Raw genomic sequence first — 25,012 nt, forward strand, 5'->3', positions numbered from 1 at the left:
CAACTATTATCCTGGAATCAAACCTGAAGATGGAATAGTGAAAAAGAGGTGACCTTTTAGTTCCAGGCTAACCAAATTAAAGGTAACAGTGTCGTGATTCATCCAAATGTCTGACGGACAATTCATTGGTCATACCTACATTTTCCTGCCCGTATTCTTCTTATATGAGATGATTATGGTTACATGTCAACCATGTTAGCGACCTCATCCTCAAAGCATTGGCGATGTGGCCCTCTTCTTCTCATCAACTTCCAGTGGACAGGTTGTTATCTCTGTGCTTACTGATTTTAATCCAGAATCCTTCTCTGTGCTTACTGATTTTAATCCAGAATCCTCCTCTGTGCTTACTGATTTTAATCCAGAATCCTTCTCTGTGCTTACTGATTTTAATCCAGAATCCTTCTTTGTGCTTACTGATTTTAATCCAGAATCCTCCTCTGTGCTTACTGATTTTAATCCAGAATCCTTCTCTGTGCTTACTGATTTTAATCCAGAATCCTTCTCTGTGCTTACTGATTTTAATCCAGAATCCTTCTCTGTGCTTACTGATTTTAATCCAGAATCCTCCTCTGTGCTTACTGATTTTAATCCAGAATCCTTCTCTGTGTTTACTGATTTTAATCCAGAATCCTTCTTTGTGCTTACTGATTTTAATCCAGAATCCTCCTCTGTGCTTACTGATTTTAATCCAGAATCCTTCTCTGTGCTTACTGATTTTAATCCAGAATCCTTCTGTGTGCTTACTGATTTTAATCCAGAATCCTCCTCTGTGCTTACTGATTTTAATCCAGAATCCTTCTCTGTGCTTACTGATTTTAATCCAGAATCCTTCTCTGTGCTTACTGATTTTAATCCAGAATCCTTCTCTGTGCTTACTGATTTTAATCCAGAATCCTTCTTTGTGCTTACTGATTTTAATCCAGAATCCTCCTCTGTGCTTACTGATTTTAATCCAGAATCCTTCTCTGTGCTTACTGATTTTAATCCAGAATCCTTCTCTGTGCTTACTGATTTTAATCCAGAATCCTTCTCTGTGCTTACTGATTTTAATCCAGAATCCTTCTGTGTGCTTACTGATTTTAATCCAGAATCCGTACCCCCCCCCCCCCCCCCCCCCGCGGGACGGAACACTCTCCCCGCCGTTCTGCCTCGATCGGGCGCACAGTCGCCCAAGCTGCCACGATGAAACCCTTTTTTTTGCCTAGTAGGGAGAACCTGGGTTCTAAATGGAACGTTTCTCATTTGAACCAAAGAAGACAGCCAGAGAACCCATATTGAACTCTTGTTCTGGGAAGGTTCCCTCCCTCCGTCTACCCTTGCTGTGGTTTCAGCGGACTAGTCAAACCTTTGCACATTTCAGACGGACTGACGGCGTACACTATGAACATGTGTTCTGCATCTTAGAACGGGAAGGGCAGACCGAAGAGGAAGGGGGAGTCGGGGGGGGTGGGGGGGATGAAGGGGGAGGTGTGGGGGAGAGGGGGAGAGGGGAGGGACCATGGAAAGGCTATCCAGCCCACTGGAATGTACATGAAATGTTTGTAACCCTGGATCTTTGGCCCTGTCTGGTGAAACCGTGCCAGACATTGATAAAAACGCAGCTCAGGGATGCCAGCCGTACTTGGAAACACAGCTTGGGTTTCCGAGTGCTATTATTGAGCCTATTCACTGGTGCTGAGTTAGTTTTGGCTTGAAGCGATGTAGAAAGGTGTGTTTTTCCTCGGGATAGTTTGAATAGGGAGAGAAACACGCAGAGGTTTATCCGTGGAATCTCTTTCTCTGAGAGTGGGATGTTGGCAGGAAACTCTGGTCAGCCTTTTAGTAATGTTAATTAGGTCGTTTAAGACGCGGCTTTTGAACACACAACCGTCGGCGATTCTTCTGCCACTGTTTTACTAGTCCGATCCCCCAACAGGCCCTTCCTCTCTGTAGGAATGCAGCCTAGCAACAAGGTAACTCTCTCATCAACTGACCCATCAGGGACACGGTTCCGTTTCCGTACAGTAAACGGTTAAACATGGGGCTTTGCAACGGACATCGCTGGACGAGATATATGTCCTCAGAACGTCCTCGGCTGCATCATGCAAACGGTGTCCTCTCCAACTGCTGGTCTCCTTTCTGACAGGGATGAGGGGCCACTTCATCAGCTTGCGAAAAAAAAAAAAAACTGCATATGTTAAGCCACATCCACGTGTCCCCATTGGCACCCTAGTGTCCTAAGGTATCTAGTGCACTGCTTTTGACCAGAGCCACGTGGAGGCGATGTAGTGTACTGTTTAGTGTGTAGGGTTGCAGTTTGGGACCGACGGTTTCCTTTTCCGCTGGACTGTCCTGTCGGATGAGGAGGGTCAGGGAAGGATGAGGAGGGGATGAAGGGGGCGATGGGTGTAAATGGGATGGATGACTTGGGCCGCATGGCTTCCGCATTTTGGCCTCCTCAGGTGCTGGTGTGCATGGGACCCCACGATGAGGCAGAGTGAGGGGGTGGGAAAAGAGGGGGTACAGAGAGGAAGGGAGAGAGAAAGAGGCAGGGAGAGAGAAAGAGGCAGGGAGAGAGAAAGAGGCAGGGAGAGAGACAGAGTGAGGGAGAGGGAGAGGTAGAGAGAATGTGTTTGGGCGTAGGGAGAGATTGAGACAGAGGAACAGTGAAGAGGGGGACAGAGAGACGGAGGGGAAGGGAGTGAAAGAGAGCCAGGTAAAGAAAGAGAGAAAATGTGTTTGGGTGTAGGGAGAGAGATTCAGACAGAGGGACAGTGAAGAGGGGGACAGAGAGAGCAAAGGATGATGAATGATTCAGTGCCGTTTCTCATTACAGTAAAGCAGATACATAGTCCCTCACAGACCTGTAACTCAGAGACATATACACACACACACACACATCAGTGTGCAGGGATGTGTGTGATCCAGGTCTGTGTGTACATGTCAGCACCTGAGGTCCTGACAAAAATAGTACAAACTGAACAATCTTTCCCACGGGGTTAGGGTCTACCAGGTCCGCAGTAGAACAAACACTTTCCAGCTGGCTTTCAGGTAAAGGATACAACTGGGCATAGTGGTAGAATTTTAGTTACTTTTATGGTTTAGGCGTTACCAATTACCCGGGATAATGTTGGTTTTTAGGGTTAGGTAAGGTTAAGGCATAAAGGTTAAGTTACTGAGGTTAGGTTTAGGGTTAGGATTAGATTAAGGGCTTAAGGATAGGGAACATGGACCCCCCCCCATACACACACACACACACACACACACACAAACACAGATATACACACACAGGGAGCTGTAACTCAGAGTTGCTGAGAGATACACATGTACACACAAACACACACACACACACACACACACACACAACCACACACCCATCCACACACAAACACACACACATGCACACATTCTCTCACACAAACACACACATTCACACAGATCTGTACATTGGAGATGATGACAGTCTGGATTCATGATAAAGGGAATTGAAACATAAAGCTAATCCCAGATGCAGAAACTGGGAAACAGAAACTGGAAAGAAAATGAACTACACGTTTTTTTCCCCAAAAAGTGTACCCTCTTTTAACTTAGGAACAGGCTCACTAAACAGAATGGCCCTGGATGAATTTATTTTTAAATAAGCATTACCAGAACATAAAATATATGACGTTTTGAGAATGCTGGCTTGATGGTACTGAAGTCTCGAGTGTTTTGTTATTGATCACTGCAGACCGAGTCATGCGTCAGATTCAATAAGAATGGAAGGTTCCTTTGATGATGAGTACCACCGTCATCTGTTGAAGTGGGGTTGTCAATTCCGATTCGAAACGTCCACCCCCTCGTGTTAAATTGCACCATCAAACTAATCAGTAGAATGGCTCTGAGAAATGATACGAGGGCCTGTCAAGGAGGACTCTCAAGTTGAATTGTGCTTTCAACAGCATTAAAGCTACGGCCCTCCGCGTCTTCCCTTAAAAGGAAACAGGTGTCTGTTCTGTGGGGTGAATTCGCTAGGTGTTTGTTTGATTTGATTTGCAGCCAGTTGACTTCAAGTGGACGACTTTAACCATTCCGTCTTGTCTGTTCTCTAAAAGCGAATGTTGTGGTTTCAATCTGAAATGTTATATGTTGTAGACAAAGATTCTTTACTGATTTTATATTGTCTAAATTCTGCATAGTCACGTGAAAGATTAAAACATAGAAATAGGTAATTATTAAACTTTTTGAAGGACCGTTTCAAACATCTTATTTTTTATTTCAATATATGATTATAAAACAAAACTGCTAAACAAATATTCATGTTTTAATAGTTGTTTAACATACCAACGTTTGACAATGTTGTTGTGGTATTATTTCCACTTAGATTTTTCGCTGCACTGTTCGCTGTATATCTCGAGGTGTCCAGCGCACATATGACTCCTAAACGTTGATTCATTATACACCCCCTGTCTCATGTATATGACTCCTAAACGTTGATTCATTATACACCCCCTGTCTCATGTATATGACTCATAAACGTTGATTCATTATACACCCCCTGTCTCATGTATATGACTCCTAAACATTGATTCATTATACACCCCCTGTCTTATGTATATGACTCCTAAACGTTGATTCATTATACACCCCCTGTCTCATGTATATGACTCCTAAAAGTTGATTCATTATACACCCCCTGTCTCATGTATATGACTCCTAAACGTTGATTCATTATACACCCCCTGTCTCATGTATATGACTCATAAATGTTGATTCATTATACACCCCCTGTCTCATGTATATGACTCCTAAACGTTGATTCATTATACACCCCCTGTCTCATGTATATGACTCCTAAACATTGATTCATTATACACCCCCTGTCTTATGTATATGACTCCTAAACGTTGATTCATTATACACCCCCTGTCTCATGTATATGACTCCTAAAAGTTGATTCATTATACACCCCCTGTCTCATGTATATGACTCCTAAACGTTGATTCATTATACACCCCTGTCTTATGTATATGACTCCTAAATGTTGATTCATTATTCATCCCCTGTCTCATGTATATGACTCCTAAACATTGATTCATTATTCACCCCCTGTCTCATGTATATGACTGTTAAATGTTGATTCATTATACACCTCCTGTCTCATGTATATGACTGTTAAATGTTGATTCATTATACACCTCCTGTCTCATGTATATGACTGCTAAATGTTGATTCATTATACACTTCTTGTCTCATGTATATGACTGTTAAATGTTGATTCATTATACACTTCTTGTCTCATGTACATGACTGTTAAATGTTGATTCATTATACACCTCCTGTCTCATGTATATGACTCCTAAATGTTGATTTATTATACACCTCCTGTCTCATGTATATGACTCCTAAACGGTGATTTGTTGTGCATCATCCAATGCCCTCTCATTATGATTTCAGAACCACCCGGATTCTCTGAAGGTGCTGATTGAAGCGGATGGGGAGCATCTGCTTCTGGCTCTGGAGAAAAACCAGTAAGTGTTGCTTACAGTTTGTCTGCATATACTTTGGAAAACACACACACGTGCACACACACACGCGCGCACACACACACACATCTTTTAATACTTTATTTGGATTCAACAAATTACATTTAAAAAGGATCTAAACCCAAAAGCACATGCACCTACACTCACATTCACACACACACACACACACACACACACAGACACTCTGGCTTTGACAACAAAGTACGAGTGACTTCTCTAAACTAAACAAATGGGTGACATCTGTGCTGGAGTCGGTGGCTGCGGCGTGACTGAAGCTGTGGCCCAAGCTGTGACTGTACAGGGAAACTGTGATGGAGGGGAGGGTGGTTGTGGCTCAAATGGTACCCTACTAACTGTATAGTGCCCTGCTTTAGGCTACAGCCCATGCAACAGGGAATTGGGCCATTTGGGATATACTTTCATTCCATGGTTGGTAGAGATCTGTCTGTTTTTATGTCTGTATGTTTGAATGTCTGTCTCTATAACCAATTTGTCTGTCTGTCTGTCTCTGCCGGTCTGTCTGTCGCTACCTGTCTGTCTGTCGCTGCCTGTCTGTCTGTCGCTTCCTGTCTGTCTGTTCATCCAGCTGTCTGTCTTTGTCTGTCGAAAAATGAATCACAGAGCAAGGTGTTAGCCATGCTGATCCTTTAGGATAACAAGGCAGAAAGCACATATTGCTTTTGTGCTTTCTGATTGGATTTCCCTGTAGATTTCAGCCAGTGACTTTGTCCCATGTAATTCGGATCACAAGCCCGGCACAGAACCCACACTATGCACATGGGAAATATTACTCATCAGAGCTCTTATACTAAAACAGCTTCAAAGATCTGCTCAGGGGTGACGTCGTGAAGGACGAGAGAACAGGATGATGTGGTCATAGTACAGTTTGTCACAGAGTACACTGTTAGGTCTGCAACGCCACCAATCCAGTCCACTCCGGGTCCTCCCCTCGACCGCTCCACTTCGCCGGTGTTTTAACCACCGATCTGCACCACCGGCAGCCATCCGAGGCGCACCCCACTCCGGCGCCCCTTTCCCCCCGTTACCAATCACCAAGGACACTGTGTAAGTTGATGACTTGTTCGCAATTCATTGTTACGCACTGTGCGTTTTTGCCTCCCTGTTTCTTTATAAAAGTATATCATTTTTTCGTTAATCGCGTTTCGTTGTTTTCCTTTTTGTTCTGTTGTGCTCACTTCCCCTTGCACGTTACAAGGGCTGCGTTTATGAATTCATTTCACGGGGAGATTATTACACAAGAGCTCCATGTGTCAAGATAGAAACGCTGCTGGTTACTGTTTTGATGGATGGAAGAGTATGTTTTCTATCCCGTCACGCTGTCATGCATGAGCAGTCAGGATCAAGTGGTTCTGTCCAGGTAGAAGAACGAGGGAGAGAAGGATGATGGGAGAGAAGGAGGCTGGGAGAGAGAGAGAATGTGGAGTTTGGTTATTGGGAGGAGCCGCAAGCCGGTGCAGAGCCGGCTCTAGCTTTTTGGGGGCCCTAAACAAAATTCTATTTGGGGCCCCCTCTCCCGGATTGGTCGAGGCTCCCTAGCAGCTGGAGGCCCCCTAGCAGTCAGTGGCCCTATGCGACCGCTTATGTCGCTTGTGCCTGGAGCCGGCCCTTCGCAGGTGAGAGAAATGGCCCAAGTGGGAGAAAGAGAGAGCTTGGAGAAAAAGAGAGTGTGGGTTCCAAGCTTGTGTTACAGAAGCCAGGCCTAAATCCCAATCAGTTTCAGACACAATATTAGTAGAACCCACCTGTGGTCGCCGGCATGCACAAACGTAACTCCGGCAGCAACGTTTTCCCGGAAAAATATTCGCAACAAAATAAGCACACTTTTCTCCTTTGGGAATAAAGTTAGGGTTTGGCTCTGCTGCCGCTGTAAAGAGATTACGTTCCCAGGGTGCCGCGGTGTTGTGGTTTTCCACAGGTGCAGTTGGGTGGTTTTGACTTTATTCTCCACACGGGGAGCGTAACACACCGCGGACCCTCACAGTCCTGCCGGGCAGACCGCGGCTCTGATATTGCCAGGAATGTTAACCGGCTCATTTACAATCTGGAATTTCATTTTCCCAAAGTCTTTTGGTGATCAGCTGGGGTGGATCGGAAAGTACTAGGTTTCTTTATTTTAATTTATTTCATTTAAGCCTGCCCTGGGATTTATGTGACCACAGAGATTCAGTAGAACATCCCGGCCCCGAAATGATGATATTTCTAGACAAGGAAATGTCTGTCTGTCGGGGGAATGCAGCAAGGTTAAAACTAAAAAAGTCAGTTTAATAGTATTTTACCAAGTTTGGCTTACTGAGTGACTCTGTAAGTTGGTTTCCATCCTAGGCTCTGTTGGTACAGCATAGCGCATGCAACGCCAGGGTTATAGGGTCGATTCCCACCGGGGCCACAGTTTGAACTATAAGAATGCATGCTCGTGCTACTGTGAGTCTCTGTGAATAAATGGCTCTGGGTTCAAAATGTTGCTCTGTAAACATTGTGGCTTTGACAAAACCTGGATGAATTAACTAGGTTCAGGAAGATTTATTTTATTAAGTCGCACAGTGCTTGTACAGTTACTGTGACTAAAACACCCAAAAAGTAATCAATGCAGATGCATTTAAAGCAGTGGCTGGAAAAAAAACCTTGAAAAGGCAGGAACTTCAGGAAGAAACACAGAGAGGAACCAGGCTCATGCACCAAATGAACATAGAAATATTAATAGGTGAAGAACAACATTTATTGATAGTGTCCATGTGTTGTTCAGCATGGCGTTGATATTAACAGTGACAGGTGTTTTAACTACTCAACCTGGCTCCAGTCCCCAGCTGTTAACCACTGTGAGGTGAACCACATCCCTTACACACAGAGGAAACAGAACGCTTTAGTTAACTGCTGTGACTTTTTGAGTTCAGCCAGACAGAGGTGCTCTGTAATGCTGGGACAGTGGATCAAACCATTATTTACAGCCACCATGCTGCCCATTTATCACAGGCAAGATATCGTAAAGCTGTGCTACAGAAATGTTTATCGAGATCGCCCAAATCTAGATCTACCGCATAGCCAGACAGTTCCTTATCAACCCACCCACACTCCATTTCCTGCCCTCCCCCCTCGCTCTCTCTCTCTCTTTCTCTCTCTCTCTGTCTTTCTCTCTTTGTCTTTCTCTCTGACCCCGGTTAATAGGTCACTGGCCAGGCTGAAAATGCAGTGGGCTTGAGGCAAAGGAAATGCCGCTCTTGTCTCAAACTCGCTTCTCTGTTTACTGATAAGAGCCCCTATCCTGTCTGCTAGCTGGTGAAAAGACCACAAGATATCACTGTCTCACTTCTGGTCCAAAGTGTTATGGACACATTTTTTGGATTGGGTTAAAATAGTAAGTTTGAGGTTAATCATAAACCTTTATACTGAGAGGCTAAGGTAAGGGCTAAGGTTTGGAATAGGTCTAAAACACAAAAAAGCAAGACATGATGTTTGTAGGCTTGCTGCTTGTTTTGGAGTTGTTGAGGGCAGTGACCAAATGGAGTAAGCCAAAAGCTCCGGGGTTCAGTCCCAGATTCCATCCCAGTGTGAGGCTTTATCCTGGGCCTTTATATTTTTGGAACTACAGGGCAACCTGGGGACCTGGTGAAAGTCTAACATCCCTGAATGAGATGTAATCTCTCCAGTGAAATTAGAGCATAGCACATGGTGTCAATACTGCAATACTTCACTGCCGTAACGGACCATCTGGAACTGATATCAGGCATGAGACCACTGCACATTTAGAGCCTTTATTGACCACCTGGAAAATATATACCAGTTATCAGGACACTGCACATTTAGAGCCTTTATTGACCACCTGGAAAATATATACCAGTTATCAGGACACTGCACATTTAGAGCCTTTATTGACCACCTGGAAAATATATACCAGTTATCAGGACACTGCACATTTAGAGCCTTTATAGACCACCTGGAATATATATATTTTATTAGGCGGTCAGTTATTAGGACACTGTGCATATAGAGATGTCAAAGATCATTTCTCCACATCTCCACCGCCTCCTCCTAAATGTCTTCCATGTGTTCCTCCTCCTCCCTCTCTTTGTTCACCTCAAAAAACACCTCATCACCTATTCCCAAGTCTCCACCTCCATCACTTCTCCATCCCTTTCTTCCCCTCCTCATCCTCCCCTTTCCTCCGGTCCTCCACCTCCTCTTCTCCTCCTCTCGCCATGCTGACGTTGCCATGGGAACAGTGCGACCCTTCACGATGTGGTGCCTCTTCCGGTCATTCAGTTGGTGTCGTACGACGGGAGGAGCGTTAAACAGAAGCAGCAGGGCCTGTCTGTCAGTCCCAAACGGCTGTGGGCGCCTTGCCGGCGAAACAGTCTCCCATTGACGGCGGTCGGCTGAGCGTGAAATGCTGAGCGGTGCCTGTTGTATTGTAATGACAAGGGAAGGGGATTTGACACACTCCAGGGTCTCGGGGGGGGGTGACGTTCCTTTTAAACAGCCTGTCTGTGTGGCTCGGCCGCTGCTGACGGCTCTCAGGACAATGAGCCCGGGAGGAGCCGGGAGGAGCCGGGAGGATGTCACACAGGCGGACTTCGTTTTGTCCAGTCAGGAGGAGCCTGTTATTTCTGCATCATCTTCTGGCTTTTCTGTTTGGACAAATGCAGCCTTTGGCATGTGTGTGTGTGTGTGTGTGTGTGTGTCAACATGCGAGTGTGTCCAGCCAGACAGAGTTTATTGACCTTTCCGAGTTGTTTGCTTCCTGTCCCTGTCCATGTTGAAGGGATGCAGTCAGGGTCTTTATTTAGAGAGAGCTGCATGTCACCACAGAAATAAGTGTTTTATGCTGAGATCAGCATGTTACATTGAACATGAAGGAGCTTAAGCAACATCGTGTGTGTGCGTGTGTGTGCGTGTACGTGTGCGTGTGTGTGTGCGTCGTGTGTGTGTGTGTGCATGCGTGTGCATGTGTGTGTGTGTGTGTGTGCATGCGTGTGTCTGGATCCACTCCAGAAGAGATGTTATTCTCCCAGAGGTCCCATCTGTGTCTACTCCAGAGGAACCGAGGTCGTGGAGGATGCACTTCCTCTGACTGAGGACAGCGCCGTCTCGTGTGCACAAGCCTGGTTTAGATGTCTCCGTCCAGAATGGTGGGACGGTCTCCCCCCCTCTCTCTCCCCCCCCCCCTCTCTCTCTCTATGGACCTATCCACAAGACAGATGCACAGCACACGGTTCTATCATCATGATCAGTATGGAAAGACCCCCCCCCCCACCACGGCAGGTATCCAAGAAAAGTGGAACAGCGAAATTGCCTCTTCTGGCCCGGCTTACGAGACCCACGTTGCTGATGATCCCTCAGCCCATTAGAAGGAGAACCAGAGCCAGGGGTGTTAAGGCTGGTGGGGGCCGGGAGCAACCGAGCGTTGAGTGTGCTGCTGGTCCAGTAGTGCCGGAGGGAGTGTGTGCGTGGGGTGGGGGGGCTACGGACACCGCTGATGTGGCCCGAGGCACTGGAGCAAAACAACTCCGGTGAAAAGCAGTAGCTCGGCCCTGCTAGTCTCACAGCTTGACCAGAGAGAGAAGCATTTGTCCACACTCCACAGAGCTAACGACCGGCTTCCATTCGTACGTGTGTGTGTGTGTGCGCGTGTGTGTGTGTGTGTGTGGGCTTGAATAAAGGTTTACTATCCTGGTGGGCACCAATAATTACCTCAATTATAGTAGTGCGAGGAAGACATGACCTTGTTGGGACATTTCACCAGTCATACAGACGCTGAACTTGACTTGAAGTCTCATTATCAACAAGGATGATTTCAGTTCATTCTCAAGATTGTGAGGCAGAAGAAAATGGAAAAATAGAACGCAGACACTCAGCCACTCTGGTCTCGCAGATGAACATTGTGTTTCAATAATGTCTGAAAAGGTCGGTGAGCATTCCAGAAAGAATGCAACACATTTGTTATTCCCTATGAGGACACTATCTCCATACAAGCAAAAATAAAAGATTCTTGAGGGGTTCATTGAAACTGTGGGGGAAATTCATAGGTTCTTTTAAGGTAAAACGTAAAAGGTATGTGGCTCCTCAAAGGACCATTTGACATACTCCCAACTAAGAAATGAACCCCCGAAAGGCATTTGAAAAGTTTGTGATGTTGATATAGGAGGCAGACATTGTCACAGGGAGAATGGAGGACTTTTAATAAAGAAGTTAAAGATAAGAAAAACAGAAACTACATGAAAGCACAAACAACGTCACAGCGGTATGAAAACCAAACAGTTGCAGAGGACAAACATTCGTGAAGGAGGAACTTAAGTAGAGACAGTAAAGACAAAGGGATATCCATGCTGAAAGGCCGAGGGAGGGTGTTGGATTCCAATGGCATGGCAGGCCTGGAACAAGGTGTGGAGCTGGAGGAACCGACGGCTGAGATGCAGCCCTGGAACCGACAGCTGGGCAGTGGCGCAGAACCAGATGTCGCTGGAGCTCATGTCCTCCAAACGACTGCTGGGACCGATGGTCTTATGTCCCCGGATCTGCCTCCACGGGGGGGGGGGCGCAAAGGTGCGATCGACAAACCCGGTCATTTGTCTCGTCTCGCAGCAGCTGCTCAGGCCGAGGCCTGCCGGCTCTGGACCTGACAACCATTTTTTGAGGAACCTTTGACGAGTGGTTCTTTGAAGGGCTTTTAAATCTTCAAACATCTTATTGGGGTTCCCAGACAGTTTGATTTAAAGTAACCAGAAAATATCCGCAAGGACATTGTCCTTCCTAGAGTGTACTTCTACATCTTGACATTAAAATGACCGTTTCCCAGTGACCAGTTACCAGTTAATAACCAGTTAGAGAAACAAAGGTAGGAAAATGACAGCCTGTACATTTCCTCGTCTTCTCAGACAGTCGGGACAAATGGGACAGTAGTTACAAAGGCTGCCGGCATCACCGTAACATTGTCAGTCCGGAGAAGCCTTGCGGTACGTTTGATTTGTGGGCCCACACCCTGGGAGGTGGGCCCAGCCACCAGTGACCGTCCAGACATCTCCACAGGACCCACTCCCACGAGAAAGAAGGGGAGTGTCAGCCTCTGCCGGAGGCATCCTCCACACGTCGCTGATGGAACACTCTCTCGGAAACCCCGCCGACACACAGCCTCCCGGCGGCAGCCGAACACCAACTGATTGGCTACGTGTCGGCTCCAGTCGGCTGTGAACTTAGTGTGTAGAGAACTGCAGAGGAGTGTGAGGGAGCAGGTGAGGAGAGAACTGAGGGGAGGAGAGGAGACAAGGGGACACACGGTCCACTAACGTATGCTTACGTCCACTATAGAAAATGTTCAGTGGAAAAACACAACGACTGGGGAAATCAACAAGCCAGTTGCAGCCCGTCCCTCCAACCATCCTCATACATTCAGTGCTGTTGTGGCCCATCAGGGCGCCTGAAACTGTCCTGGTGTTAAAGCTCGAAGGTGTATGTACTCCCACGACTGCATGAAGGTTACAGGTCCCCCGCGGACACCGGGCCTTTCGTTCCCTCGGGGGCCTCGCGACTTCAAAGAGCTGCAGAAGTATTGTTTTTTTTTGTTGTCGCGGTGAATGTTTCAGGCTGACCAGCTGGTCTTTTGGTTGGGCACACGTGTTGTCCGCGAAGCTTAAGAAAACGGTAACAGCGGCTGGAGTCGTTCGTTAAGTACTTCAAAATGTCCGTAACCAGAAGTGCCGGAGAGCCAGGGTCCTCTGGCCCTCATTTGGATAAGTTCTGGGCCTCGGGCCCCGCGGGGGAAATTAACCCCTTCACATATATACAGACGCACACAAACACACTCACACTGCCCTGCCTTATTCATTACTCCTCTAAGCCCAGACATAATTGGAGCGTATCAGAAGGTGGATTAACAGAGCAAAGCAGAGCTCCTTCAAAACAAATCTGTTAGCTGCTTGTAAAATATCCTGTTTTCAAGGAGGATGGCAAGAGGTTCCGGATGATTTGTCCCCATTTCCAGCTCCTCTCGTATTTCTGGAGTCACAGCAGCACAAGGCAGCTGGAGGAAGGAATGGCATGTGCATCTCTCCCTAAGTAACACACACTTAGTACGCTGAGTGTTTGTGACTGAGTGTGCGTGCTTGTGCTCCTGTTTTTGTGTGTGTGTTAGCTCCCAGTGCTGTTTCTCTGTGCAGGTAGATCACCAGATCTAGTGCAGTGTGTCCCAGGCCTGAGGAAGGGCTTTGTGGACGGGGATGGTGGACAGCACAATGGGTTAATGCCTAAACCCAACTGTCAACATTTTACTTAGAGACAAACAGAAGTCATGTTGTCATATCTGGTTGTTCTGGTCATTGTATCCAGCATCCATCTCTTCCACCACTCCGTCTTCTCTCTCTTCTTTCCTCTTCCCCCTCTCTCCTCACTTTTTCTCAATCTTCTTTTTCTCTTCTCTCTGTCTCTGTCTTTCTCCTTTTCCCTCAGCTCTATAATCCCAGAATAATTCAGAGTAGAGCTTGTTTTCCAAAGACCTTCTCCAGCCAGAGGGAATAGTGGTGTAGAGCCAAACGCAGTCCGAGTCGCTCCAAGCTTCCACAACTCGACTGCCTTTAAGCTTCACGCGAGGAGCCGGCTGTGTGTGGAGACATCAGGTTCAGCCTGCAGACTCACGGTCAAAGACGTGCTCTCTGCAGCCACACAGACCCATTTAGTATGAGCTTGATGTTTGTGTGTGGTTGTGTATGTGAATATTTATTTAAGTATGTTAGTGTGTGTGTGCATATGCCTGTGTGTATGAGTGTGTATGGGTCTGTCTGCTTTTCCCAACATCTTTCTCACCCCACTCATCCACTAACTGAATATATGAATATCAGCTGGACAAACGGTCAAGCAGGTCATGCTCTGGGAAGGAATGAAACGTTGTGTTTCTTAAATCTACTTCAGCTGTCCAACGGTCCACACATAAAAATCATCCTCATTCGCACAGACATCATCCCTATGAACAGATACATTAGCACTATACGCACAGATACTTCATCCCCTTAAACAGGGGACATTTTCCCCACACACTGAGACATACACAGAGACATCATCCCTATACACACAAAGACATCATCCCTATACACACAGAGACATCATCCCTATACACACAGAGACATCATCCCTATACACACAAAGACATCTTCCCCAACCATATTTGGTTGCCTAGCCAGATAATGTAAGTTGGAAAGTTTGCTTAACAAAAAATGCCTGCATCGTCATATTCTTTTAGGCTTACACTAGTTCATTTAAGTTTATCAGAACAAACCAAGTGTAATTTCTTCAATTTCCTGGAGGGACTTTCTGTGGAAAATTCACATGGAGCCTGACAACTCTAATACTACAGTACACTGCTGATTTGTTCCTTTTACCCCGTTTTTCTCCCAAAGTTCCTGGGATCCAATTCATGACAAAGGCCCTGTTTCATGGTAGAAACTCCCAGCGGACTCGAGGACGGTTTAGATGTGTCTCACGAAGAACATCTGATGCCATTCTGGTAGAACAACACAGAGATACAGGCATCCCTTTTGCAATGTACAGAGACCATTTTGGAATGTAGCGGGATGTTACCACAGTACCACGTAAATCAAGTCTGTAATACAAGTGAAATAACTTCGGCAATGAATGACGTTCACCGCAGTAGTATGACAGGGTGAATCTGAGAGGGCTGCCCCATGAGGAAGTTCTGTCCGCGACCTCTGGGCGGGGGTCGCGGTCAAGTTGTGAGCTTCCTCCAAGAGTACACTTCCATTAATCCATTAGAGAATCAATACTATCGACGGTCTATCAAGAAACCCGTGTGTGTGTGTGTGTTTGTGGTTGTGTGTGTGTTTAAAGTGGAACCCACTGCGGGCGCTTGTATACATGGTCCTGAGCGTTCGGTCCACATCGGACGGATGATGCCGGGTTATTGTGAAGTCAAAGGAAGGTTACAGCTGAAGAGATGGCCGCTAGAGAATTGTTGTGTTTACTCATCGTCTGTCCGCTTCTCTCTCTCTCTCTCTCTCGCTCTCTCTCTCTCTCTCTCTCTCTCTCTCTCTCTCCCTCTCTCTCTCTCTCTCTCTCTCTCTCTCTCTCGCTGTTCTCTGTACACTCATCCATCCCTCCGTCTCACCTAATCCCTCCACAAGGCCCGAGACGGCAGGAGTCCCGAGAAGCAATTAGCCAGCAACAACAACACATAGCGGTGAAGAGGCGGCAGAATGCGCCGCGCCGCAGAGACCAGGGGATGGAGGGATGGAGAGGAGGGTGGGACTGGAGAGAGGGAGAGCGAGAGAGACGCGGTAGGGGGAGGTGGAGAAAGATATGAAAATATATGATTAGGAGTGGGAGTTGGAGAGGGTTTGACGGACGGAGACGTGGGGAGGGGGGGTGTAAAGGGACTGGCCTGGAGAACGCCGTAGGCCCTTAACCGTCATCATGCAGAACAGAGACAGCCATCGAATCCACGGAGGGGCCGAAGCAGGAAACTCCACTCGCATGAGATCCTTTATGATGCTTGGGGAGAATTGAGTAAAGCAAAGCAATAATATTCTTTCTTTTCTTTCTGAGGCCTAAATACAAAAGCAAATAGTGATGGTGATATAAGGTGACTTGCTCCGTCTAGTGCTGGACCGAGGTGACTGCAAAAGGTAACCACACCGTTGTCACAAATCCAGTGGAATAAATCGTTTTTTTCTACCAGTCATTTTCATTGAACACACGAGAAGTTAGAACTCTGGAGATTCCACACATCTTTTTCTTTAAACATTTGAAATTAAAATATTGACAGAGGAACAAGAAACATGCATTACTGAAAAATGGAAAATCAACAAAACCAGACGCAAATCCATCCTCTTACCCCCATTCCCCACCGCCAGATATTCTCTCTCCTGTCACGCCTCTTCAGGAGATCCATTCTCCCCCAAATGTGTCCCCCCACTTCAGAGCCCCTGCAACTTACAGCAGTTTGACATTTATTACATAACAGAGAGGAATCGGGGGAAAATCCTATGTGCTTTGGTTTTTAAATTGAGTAACCCGTGTGTTATATTGTATAGAAAATAAAACATTATTGTCTGCGTTATTCTCCGGGTGTGCTGTGGAGATAGCAGTGCTTTCTTCCCCCTCTGAGTTTGCGTTGATGGGATCTGTTGAAGGTGGGTTTACAGATTGAGATGTGTCATATATACGAGAGATAGACAAGATACTGTATGTTGTGTTTTCCTAAAGGCGTAAAGCTGTTTCTGGGAAGGTCACAGGTTTCCGTCAGCAAATCAAAAGAGGCAAAAGCTCATTCTGTGTAAAGAGCCCCTAAGGTATGAATCCCAAGGTCTCTCCATCACTCGAAGGTATTATCAAGATTACAGGTGACTCAGGGGGGATTTCTTCCTATTGGGGGAGGACTAAAAGTGAAGAAGAGTTGAGAGGGAAAGAGACGGAAGAGACACAGGGAGAAAATAGAAAGACAGATGGAAACAAATAGACAAATGTCCTCAAAATGAGGAGGAAAATGAGTTGCACTTTCTAACCTCCTGCCAAATACAAGCAAATTATAGACACATACATTTTCCTGCATTATACAGACCCAGAAACCAATTTGATATAAAATCCAATCTGGATATACTCCCATATTGGTTAGGTGAACTACGGCTGTGCCATCAAAGCAGCTAAAGTAGTCAAGAAACATTATATGAAACAAGCCATATTACGTTTTTTATTAATTGTACTAGGCCTATATTATTACTATTATTATTTATGTTGACATTTTTGTAAGTTATATTCTGTTTTTTGTTATGTTTTACATTTGTTTGGGTAGCGTGAACATCTTTTCCTCATGCTGGTATAGCCTATTGAATTGAGGAGTACTGTGCTAGCTCTGCTGTTTAACGGGCCAGGAATGACAGATGAGCTTGTAGTATCTTTTTGGGAAATCAATCACACAACCAGATAGAGCCTGTTAAGCTAATGGCTCGAAGTAATTCAGAGAGATAGAGAGATAGACAGATAGAGGTGGAGGTAGAGAAAAACAGTTGGAGAGAGAGATAGAAGGAGAAACAACTGGAGAGATATGAGAGATGGGTTGGAGAAGGGGAAGAGAAAAAGACAGAACAAGGGGGTGATAAAGTAAAAGACAGCGAGAAAGACAGAGATCTCTAGTCATCTGTTAGAGAGTAATCCAGAGATGTTATCTAGTCATCCTCATATCATCCCTCCCTCATCCTCCCTCAACCCTATCACCCCTCCCTCATCCCTCCCTCATCCTCTCTCTCTCTCCTACCCCAACTCCCACCCATCCCAACCTTCTGTAGGTCAATCATCTTTTCATCTCTTTTGCCCCCTCTTCTTCCTCTCCTTTCTACTTCCTCTGTCCTCTCCCTCCACCGTCTCCACCACTTCCTCTGTCCTCTCCCTCCTCTCCCTCCATCGTCTCCACCACTTCCTCTGTCCTCTCCCTCCACCGTCTCCACCACTTCCTCTGTCATCTCCCCCAACCCTCTCCACCACTTCCTCTGTCCTCTCCCCCAACCCTCTCCACCACTTCCTCTGTCCTCTCCCTCCACCGTCTCCACCACTTCCTCTGTCCTCTCCCTCCACCATCTCCACCACTTCCTCCGTCCTCTCCCTCCACCGTCTCCACCACTTCCTCTGTCCTCTCCCCCCACCGTCTCCACCACTTTCTCTGTCCTCTCCCCCCACCGTCTCCACCACTTCCTCTGTCCTCTCCCTCCACCGTCTCCACCACTTCCTCTGTCCTCTCCCTCCACCGTCTCCACCACTTCCTCTGTCCTCTCCCTCCACCGTCTCCACCACTTCCTCTGTCCTCTCCCTCCTCTCCCTCCACCGTCTCCACCACTTCCTCTGTCCTCTCCCTCCACCGTCTCCACCACTTCCTCTGTCCTCTCCCTCCACCGTCTCCACCACTTCCTCTGTCCTCTCCCTCCTCTCCCTCCACCGTCTCCACCACTTCCTCTGTCCTCTCCCTCCTCTCCCTCCACCACTTCCTCTGTCCTCTCCCTCCTCTCCCTCCACCACTTCCTCTGTCCTCTCCCTCCTCTCCCTCCACCACTTCCTCTGTCCCTCTCCTCTCGTTTTTCTTCACCTTTCGAATTTTCTCATGACCTTCCTCTGTCTTTCTTTCCCACTCCATATTTCCTGCACTCCCCACACCTGCCAATCACCTCCTGGCAGAACACGGGGTCACAAGTCGCGGGTCACTAACTTTCTCCTGTCTCCGGGAAGACTTGTAATGTGTTTCTTAAAAAATAATGTTTTACCTGTTTACATGGAAACACTTTGTCAAGGCCATTGTCGTAAGGGCAGGGCGAGGGAGGGATGAGGGACATTCACATTATTTTCCTAAATTGTTTAATTTCCCTCCAAGCATGCAGTTTCTGGGAGTGTGTGTGTGTGTCTGTGTGTGTGTACAGACGTGGGGAGCAGGAGAGAGATTGGCAGTGGACCACTGGTCAACAGGCTGAATTAATTTAACCTCTAATTTAAGTCTTTTTTACTAATGTGTTTATTGTGTTAAAATAATAGCAGGCTTGATTGCTTGAAGTTCCCTTGTTGCTCGTTAGTTCCTCTGGGAGGTCCCAGTGAATACAAATGCTGGGGGACGATGAATTGGACTCCGGGACAAACCAGAATGGGTTTTTGACAAATGGAATGATTTTCCCAGTGTACTTTGAATGTTACATTATTTCAAAGCCTCAAACCCCCATTGGATCGCAAAAGCATGACCCTAGACCTTCTGCTATACAACTGCTCTCATTTTATCCCAACATTTAACCACTGCTGTGTGTGTCCTCCTAGGTCTCATGGTTATAAACAACTAGTTTCCCAGTGAGCCTTTAAGCATGTGAACTTTCCTGGGCTGGTAGTATAGGGTGGCCCAGTAGTGGTGGCCCAGTGGTCCAGGGCTGGTAGTGTAGGGTGGCCCAGTAGTGGTGGCCCAGTGGTCCAGGGCTGGTAGTGTAGGGTGGCCCAGTAGTGGTGGCCCAGTGGTCCAGGGCTAGTAGTGTAGGGTGGCCCAGTAGTGGTGGCCCAGTGGTCCTGGACAGGCTCTGCTGTAGTGTGGGTCTGAATCGGACCTACTGCCCTCTTAGTGAAAGATCTCTTCTCAGCAAATGTTCTCCCTTTGCTGTCCAATAAAACAAAATGCCAGACAAAACAATTTGATTCAAAGACTCCTGAATAGGAGATCTTAGTTGGTTGTCCTGTAGGTTCCTGTAGCTTCTCTTTTTTGGTTATCCAATTAGAAAACAGCCCCAGGTTCATATGGGGCTGTTTTCTGATTGGCTGGGGGATTCACTTAGTTATTTAGCCAACGCTTTTATCCATTGGGAGTGCATGTATGGCCGACGCGTGGGAATCAAACTCACCACCCTGGCTTTGCAAGGGCCATGTCTGCCAACCAGCGGTTTCTTTACTGGTTTCCTTGCTGGTTTACTGGTTACTGATCAGATAGCCAATGGAGTTTTCTGTTGAGAGGAAGATTTACAGTAAACTAGAGCAGTGTTTCTTAAAGCATGGGTCAGGGCCCATTTCGTATTTGAGATGAAAAAACGGTAAGCAGTGAACTTAGGTTTTAGTTACGTTGTAGTCAAATCAAATGTATTGTCTCATCAGTCTGTATACATATACAGTAACACTGACTTCAGGGAATTTAAATAACTCCCACCCCCTGCTAATTAGGGTTATTTGGTGAGTAACCAACGAGGGTTCTCGTACACCAATTTTTTGTCTTGTCAAATCTACTACACTAAACCAACAATACAAAGTCAATGAATGCCTTGTATTTTCATAGCCATTCTCTAACGTCATCCAGAGGTATAGAGTGTGTATATCATGGAGGCTGTGTTTGTTAACCTTGTTATTTCGGACCTCTCACATTTGAAATCATCTCATTGGCTCACAATTTGAATTGGGCACACTCAAACACATACGATGTAATTGTAATTTCGTAACGTCGTGATCATTTATGCAAACTCTATAATGACACTATGAGTTTTCGTAACCATGGTTATTGGTGTTTTTAAGTGTTAGCAGCTGGCTTGATCGAACTCCAAAGCATCTTCTGACTGAACCGTCTTTTGACTCTATAGAGTTCCAAGCGTTCAAGAAGCCTTTGATTTAGAACTTGGGATTGGATAATACTTTCCACCACTGACCCATGAGAGGGATGACATCATAAGCTATAAAGATGACATCATTAGCAATGTTCGTGTTACCTCAGTATGACCTGACGGTGAGCATATGTGATCAGCTTCGGATGTGCAGAGAGGACTATGTCACCAACACCAGTGTGTGTGTGTCTATGTGTGTAACCAGCACTTGAAGTGCGGAGAGGTCTATGTCATAGACACTTCCCCGTTTACGATGTGTCTTGAGGTTGGAGATTCCATGGAAGGAGTGATGTCACACAGTGAACCGGCCTGGGAGAATCACATGGGGGTTAGAGGGGCCGGTAACAACAACAACAACTACAACACTCAGGATCACAGGACGACCATAATGAAAGAAACATTACTGGACTCTATTCACTCTTTCTCTCTGATCTTTCTCTTTTGTGTCTCTTCTCTTTCTTGCTTACTCCCTCTCTCTGTCTGTCTCTCTCCCTCTCTTTCTCTCTGTATTGGCATGGGAAACATTTTGTAAGCAAAAGGAAATAAAAAAAGTTAAAGGAAATGACATATAGCAAAGAACATTGCACACACAAATGCTGTGGTTGAGGAGGTCTCAGTCACAAGTAACAGCATGTCCAGCAGGGTGCCAGTGACCCCAGATATTCTCTCTGTTACCTCTAAGGACACGTTTTAAGTTAAAGTCAAGTGCAGGTCCTGCCTATTGCAATCTGGCACGCTGGCACAGTGTAAAACCTGACCCGTTATGTATCGTACACGCTCAAGTCAAAAGAATCTCCATGTTGGAAAGGCCATATGAACACATCGTCGACCTGGCAGCTTCTGAGGAGACGTGTGGTTCCACCGCCATCACACGTTTTTTTGTTGTCAGAGGTAGTTGGTTCGATGTTGATAATGTGTTTTCTCACATGCCTATCACCTTTTACTACTATTGATGAGGTGTTTTGTTTCTTCTTCACATTTTCACATGAGCAGGCTGTGAATGTTTGCACTGTAGCATGCAGAATGTTTGCATTTTAATATGAAAAAAATATACATCATACGTTTGCAGTAATGGTGGAATGACAGTGTGTCACACCATCTTCTCACCAAAAGCATGTCCTAAAATGTGGGATTTCTGTTGGTCAAGCGAATCCCAATAGATTTTCTAAGCCTTTCGACCAGAAGGAAATGTAAAACTTGCAAGCGGAATGTAGAGTTGGTTTAGAATGCCTTCCACAGGACGTGAGAAAATTAGGTATAGTCCCTTTAAAATATGCACAGGGGAGTGTGTGCACGCTTGCATACATTTGTCGTCTTCAATCTGAGTTATTCATTGATTTCATTACAGATTAGCTTTGCATTTCATTCCTAATTTCCAATCATGCCGTTCCAATTTTGAGGTCAAATCCATCATCTGAGTCTGTGTAATGTGGACTCATGCTTCACCCACACCCACACACACACACACAAATAAAGATGACTCTGCATACAAATGGGACCCTATTCACTATTTAGTGCACTACTTTTGACCAGGGGTCCTAAGTGGCCTGGTCAAAGGTAGTTCACTACACAGGGAACAGGCTGCCATTTTGGACAACCTCTGTATTGACTCTGCTTGGCATGACATGGTCTCATCAATCACCAGGTGGCTGCAGTAATTGTGCACCACTGATGATTATAATTAGATTTCTGATTGGTTTGACCTCGTCTCCAGCCAATTCCTTGCCGCTGAACCATGAGGCCTCATTTACGCCGTCTTATATAGAGTTTGACCAATGCGGACGGAGATTTTGACGGCGTCACCTTCTCCCCCTGTAGCTGTCGCTAAGTGATAATACACGCCTCCGTGCTACGCTGTTTATTTCTGATGGCTTTTCCGAGGCAGAGATGTCTGTGGCAAGCAGATCAGTCAGTCAGTCTGTTGATACCGTACTGCGGCGTAAACGTTACCCTGAATGCCAATCAGTGGAAACTTTGTGACTCTGTTTTGTATGTTAAAGAAGGTCATTTCATAGGTGAGAATTCTTATCGGGAATGGTCTCACGTTGTTACGTCGCTAAAATTCAAGGCTATTAATTCATAATCATCATTAAGATGATAAATTAGCATTCCAGAAGGTTAAGAGCGAAGAATAAGCAAATTAGAATTAAAGTCTATAAAGGTAGTGTTGACGTTTCCGATGTGGCCTGATGGGTCTTTCTGAAACAGACACAGTGATGTCAGTCCTCTTAACAAGACAGGCCTGAATTCAACGAGGCTGACCACACTGTCACCCGGAAGTGATTACCTGCTACTTCTGCCGTTGTCATGGGTTCAAAAAGGCTGACTGCACAGTCACCTGGACATGATTACCTGCTACTACTGCAGTTGTCATGGGTTCAACGAGGCTGACTACACTGTAGGCCGGAAGTGATTACCTGCTACTTCTGCCGTTGTCATGGGTTCAACAAGGCTGACTGCACAGTCACCTGGGCATGATTACCTGCTACTACTGCTGTTGTCATGGGTTCAACGAAGCTAACCGCACTGTCACCCAGAAGTGATTACCTGCTACTTCTGCCGTTGTCATGGGTTTGGCGCAGCTGACTGCTCTGACACACATTGATTTGAGGAGTTTTCTTGGTTCCTTCTTGGTTTCCTCCGTGGCTTGCTACATCTCAGCGGTTTTTATGTCCGTTCCTGGCCTGTTGGCTAGACTGTCTCATCGTCTGAGTACTCTGGTGTTGAAAAGCTCAGTGAGGGATGTGAGTCCCTCATCCAGCCAGGGGAATTCTGCTGTGCTGTAGAGAGAGAAAATCCAGACTGGAGTACACACACACACACGCACACACACACACACACACACACACACACAAACAGAGCCAGTAGCTCACAGTGATCTCATATTTGTCCTCTTCCACAACTCCTGGAAACAAGGCTGTAACATTTAATATTGGTGGCTGTGCGTGTTCCTCTTTGACTCTACACACCAGACCGACTGCAGTCATAAGGTCTCCATCCCTAGAACGTTGTAGAAGGCCTTCTGCTACCCATAGGTCTGTCCTAGTGCATGGTACTGGCAATGAGCACGCTTATTGAAATATTCAAATACTTAATCAGATGGTAGTCCTGAGTAATTTCTTGAGTATACATTTTTTCAAGATAAAAATAACCGTAGGCCTATTTTGACATTGAAAATATGGCTTAGTTTAAGCATGGCCTGAATCTTAACAGGCCGTGAGATCCTCAGATATCTTGCCAGATATCTTGCCTTTTATTCACACAATCGCTAACGACACCGTTGCCACAACATTGCCTCATCATTAGTCCCTCCCTCCTGTTGAATCTTGATCCAGTGTTCTAATTATGTTTGGACCCCTGGAAGACATTAGTCCCTCCCTCCTGTTGAATCTTGATCCAGTGTTATAATTATGTTTGGACCCCTGGAAGACTGTAACAGCTAGTGGGGATACAATTTTTTTTGCAAATGTCAAAAACAATCCTGGGGCCCAATTAGATTAAGCGAGTGCACAGGCCACACCCCCTAACCCCCCCACAGAGCCACTTTAGTTTCATCATATCTCTAAATGTTGACGCATTCATTATTAATTACATCAAGATACTTAGAAGAGGGACCTGCCTCTCACTCCCTTTTCCCCTTCTCTCTCTCTCTCTCTCTCTCACTACCTCTTCCCCCTCTCTCTGTCTCTCACTCCCTTTTCCCCCCGCCCTCTCACTCCCTCTTTCCCTCTTTTTGTCCCTCACTCCCTCTTCCCCCTCTCTCTCTCTCACTCCCTCTTCCCCCTCTCTCTCTCACTCCCACTTCCCATCTCTCTCTCTCTCACTCCCACTTCCCATCTCTCTCTCTCTTTCCCTTTCCTTGTACAGTATATCTCTTGCTTTCTCACTCTCCCTTCCCCTGTCTTTCACTAAACCTCCCTTCCTAACTGTCATCTCTCTCTGGTGACACAGAGAGTATGGTTGTTCTCACTGGTTATCCTTGAACCTTACATAGTTTTCCTCCTAGTTGGGGGGTTATCTTGGTGTAACCTGGTGTTACTAGGGGTACAGTAAGTATTGATCAGTCCTGTATTAATGGTAGTGAAGTAATGAAGATGGTACTGTTAATTCTGTAGGGTGTCTTAATGGTTAAAGTATCTGACCAGAGACCAGAAGTCTGCTAGATTAAAACCGAGACGAATTAAGTCTTAAATGAAAATAAGATTGTGTTCTTAGTCATGAAGTCATGACCAGAAGTATTGGCACCCTTGCACTTAGTCTCTAAAACTGTTGAACCAAATTAAGTCTAGTTGGACAAAAAACTAAAAATCTATAGTTTTTACTCAATCTTATCTTATTCCACAAAGACATTATAAAATGTATCGGACAATATCATTGGCACTTTCTATA

At 45.9% G+C, this 25,012-nt stretch overlaps 1 protein-coding gene across 1 annotated transcript in view; it reads left to right on the forward strand.

Moving 5' to 3' along the window:
* LOC105009603 (disintegrin and metalloproteinase domain-containing protein 12) overlaps positions 1-25,012 on the forward strand; it is a 101,307-nt gene that overhangs the window by 10,365 nt on the left and 65,930 nt on the right. The window contains exon 3 of the mRNA XM_029120274.2: positions 5,416-5,489. Within this exon, the coding sequence (XP_028976107.2) occupies positions 5,416-5,489 (74 nt within the window). The remainder of the gene's footprint in view (positions 1-5,415; positions 5,490-25,012) is intronic.

This window comes from Esox lucius, chromosome 6 (genome assembly GCF_011004845.1).
Source record: "Esox lucius isolate fEsoLuc1 chromosome 6, fEsoLuc1.pri, whole genome shotgun sequence".
NCBI lineage: Eukaryota > Metazoa > Chordata > Actinopteri > Esociformes > Esocidae > Esox > Esox lucius.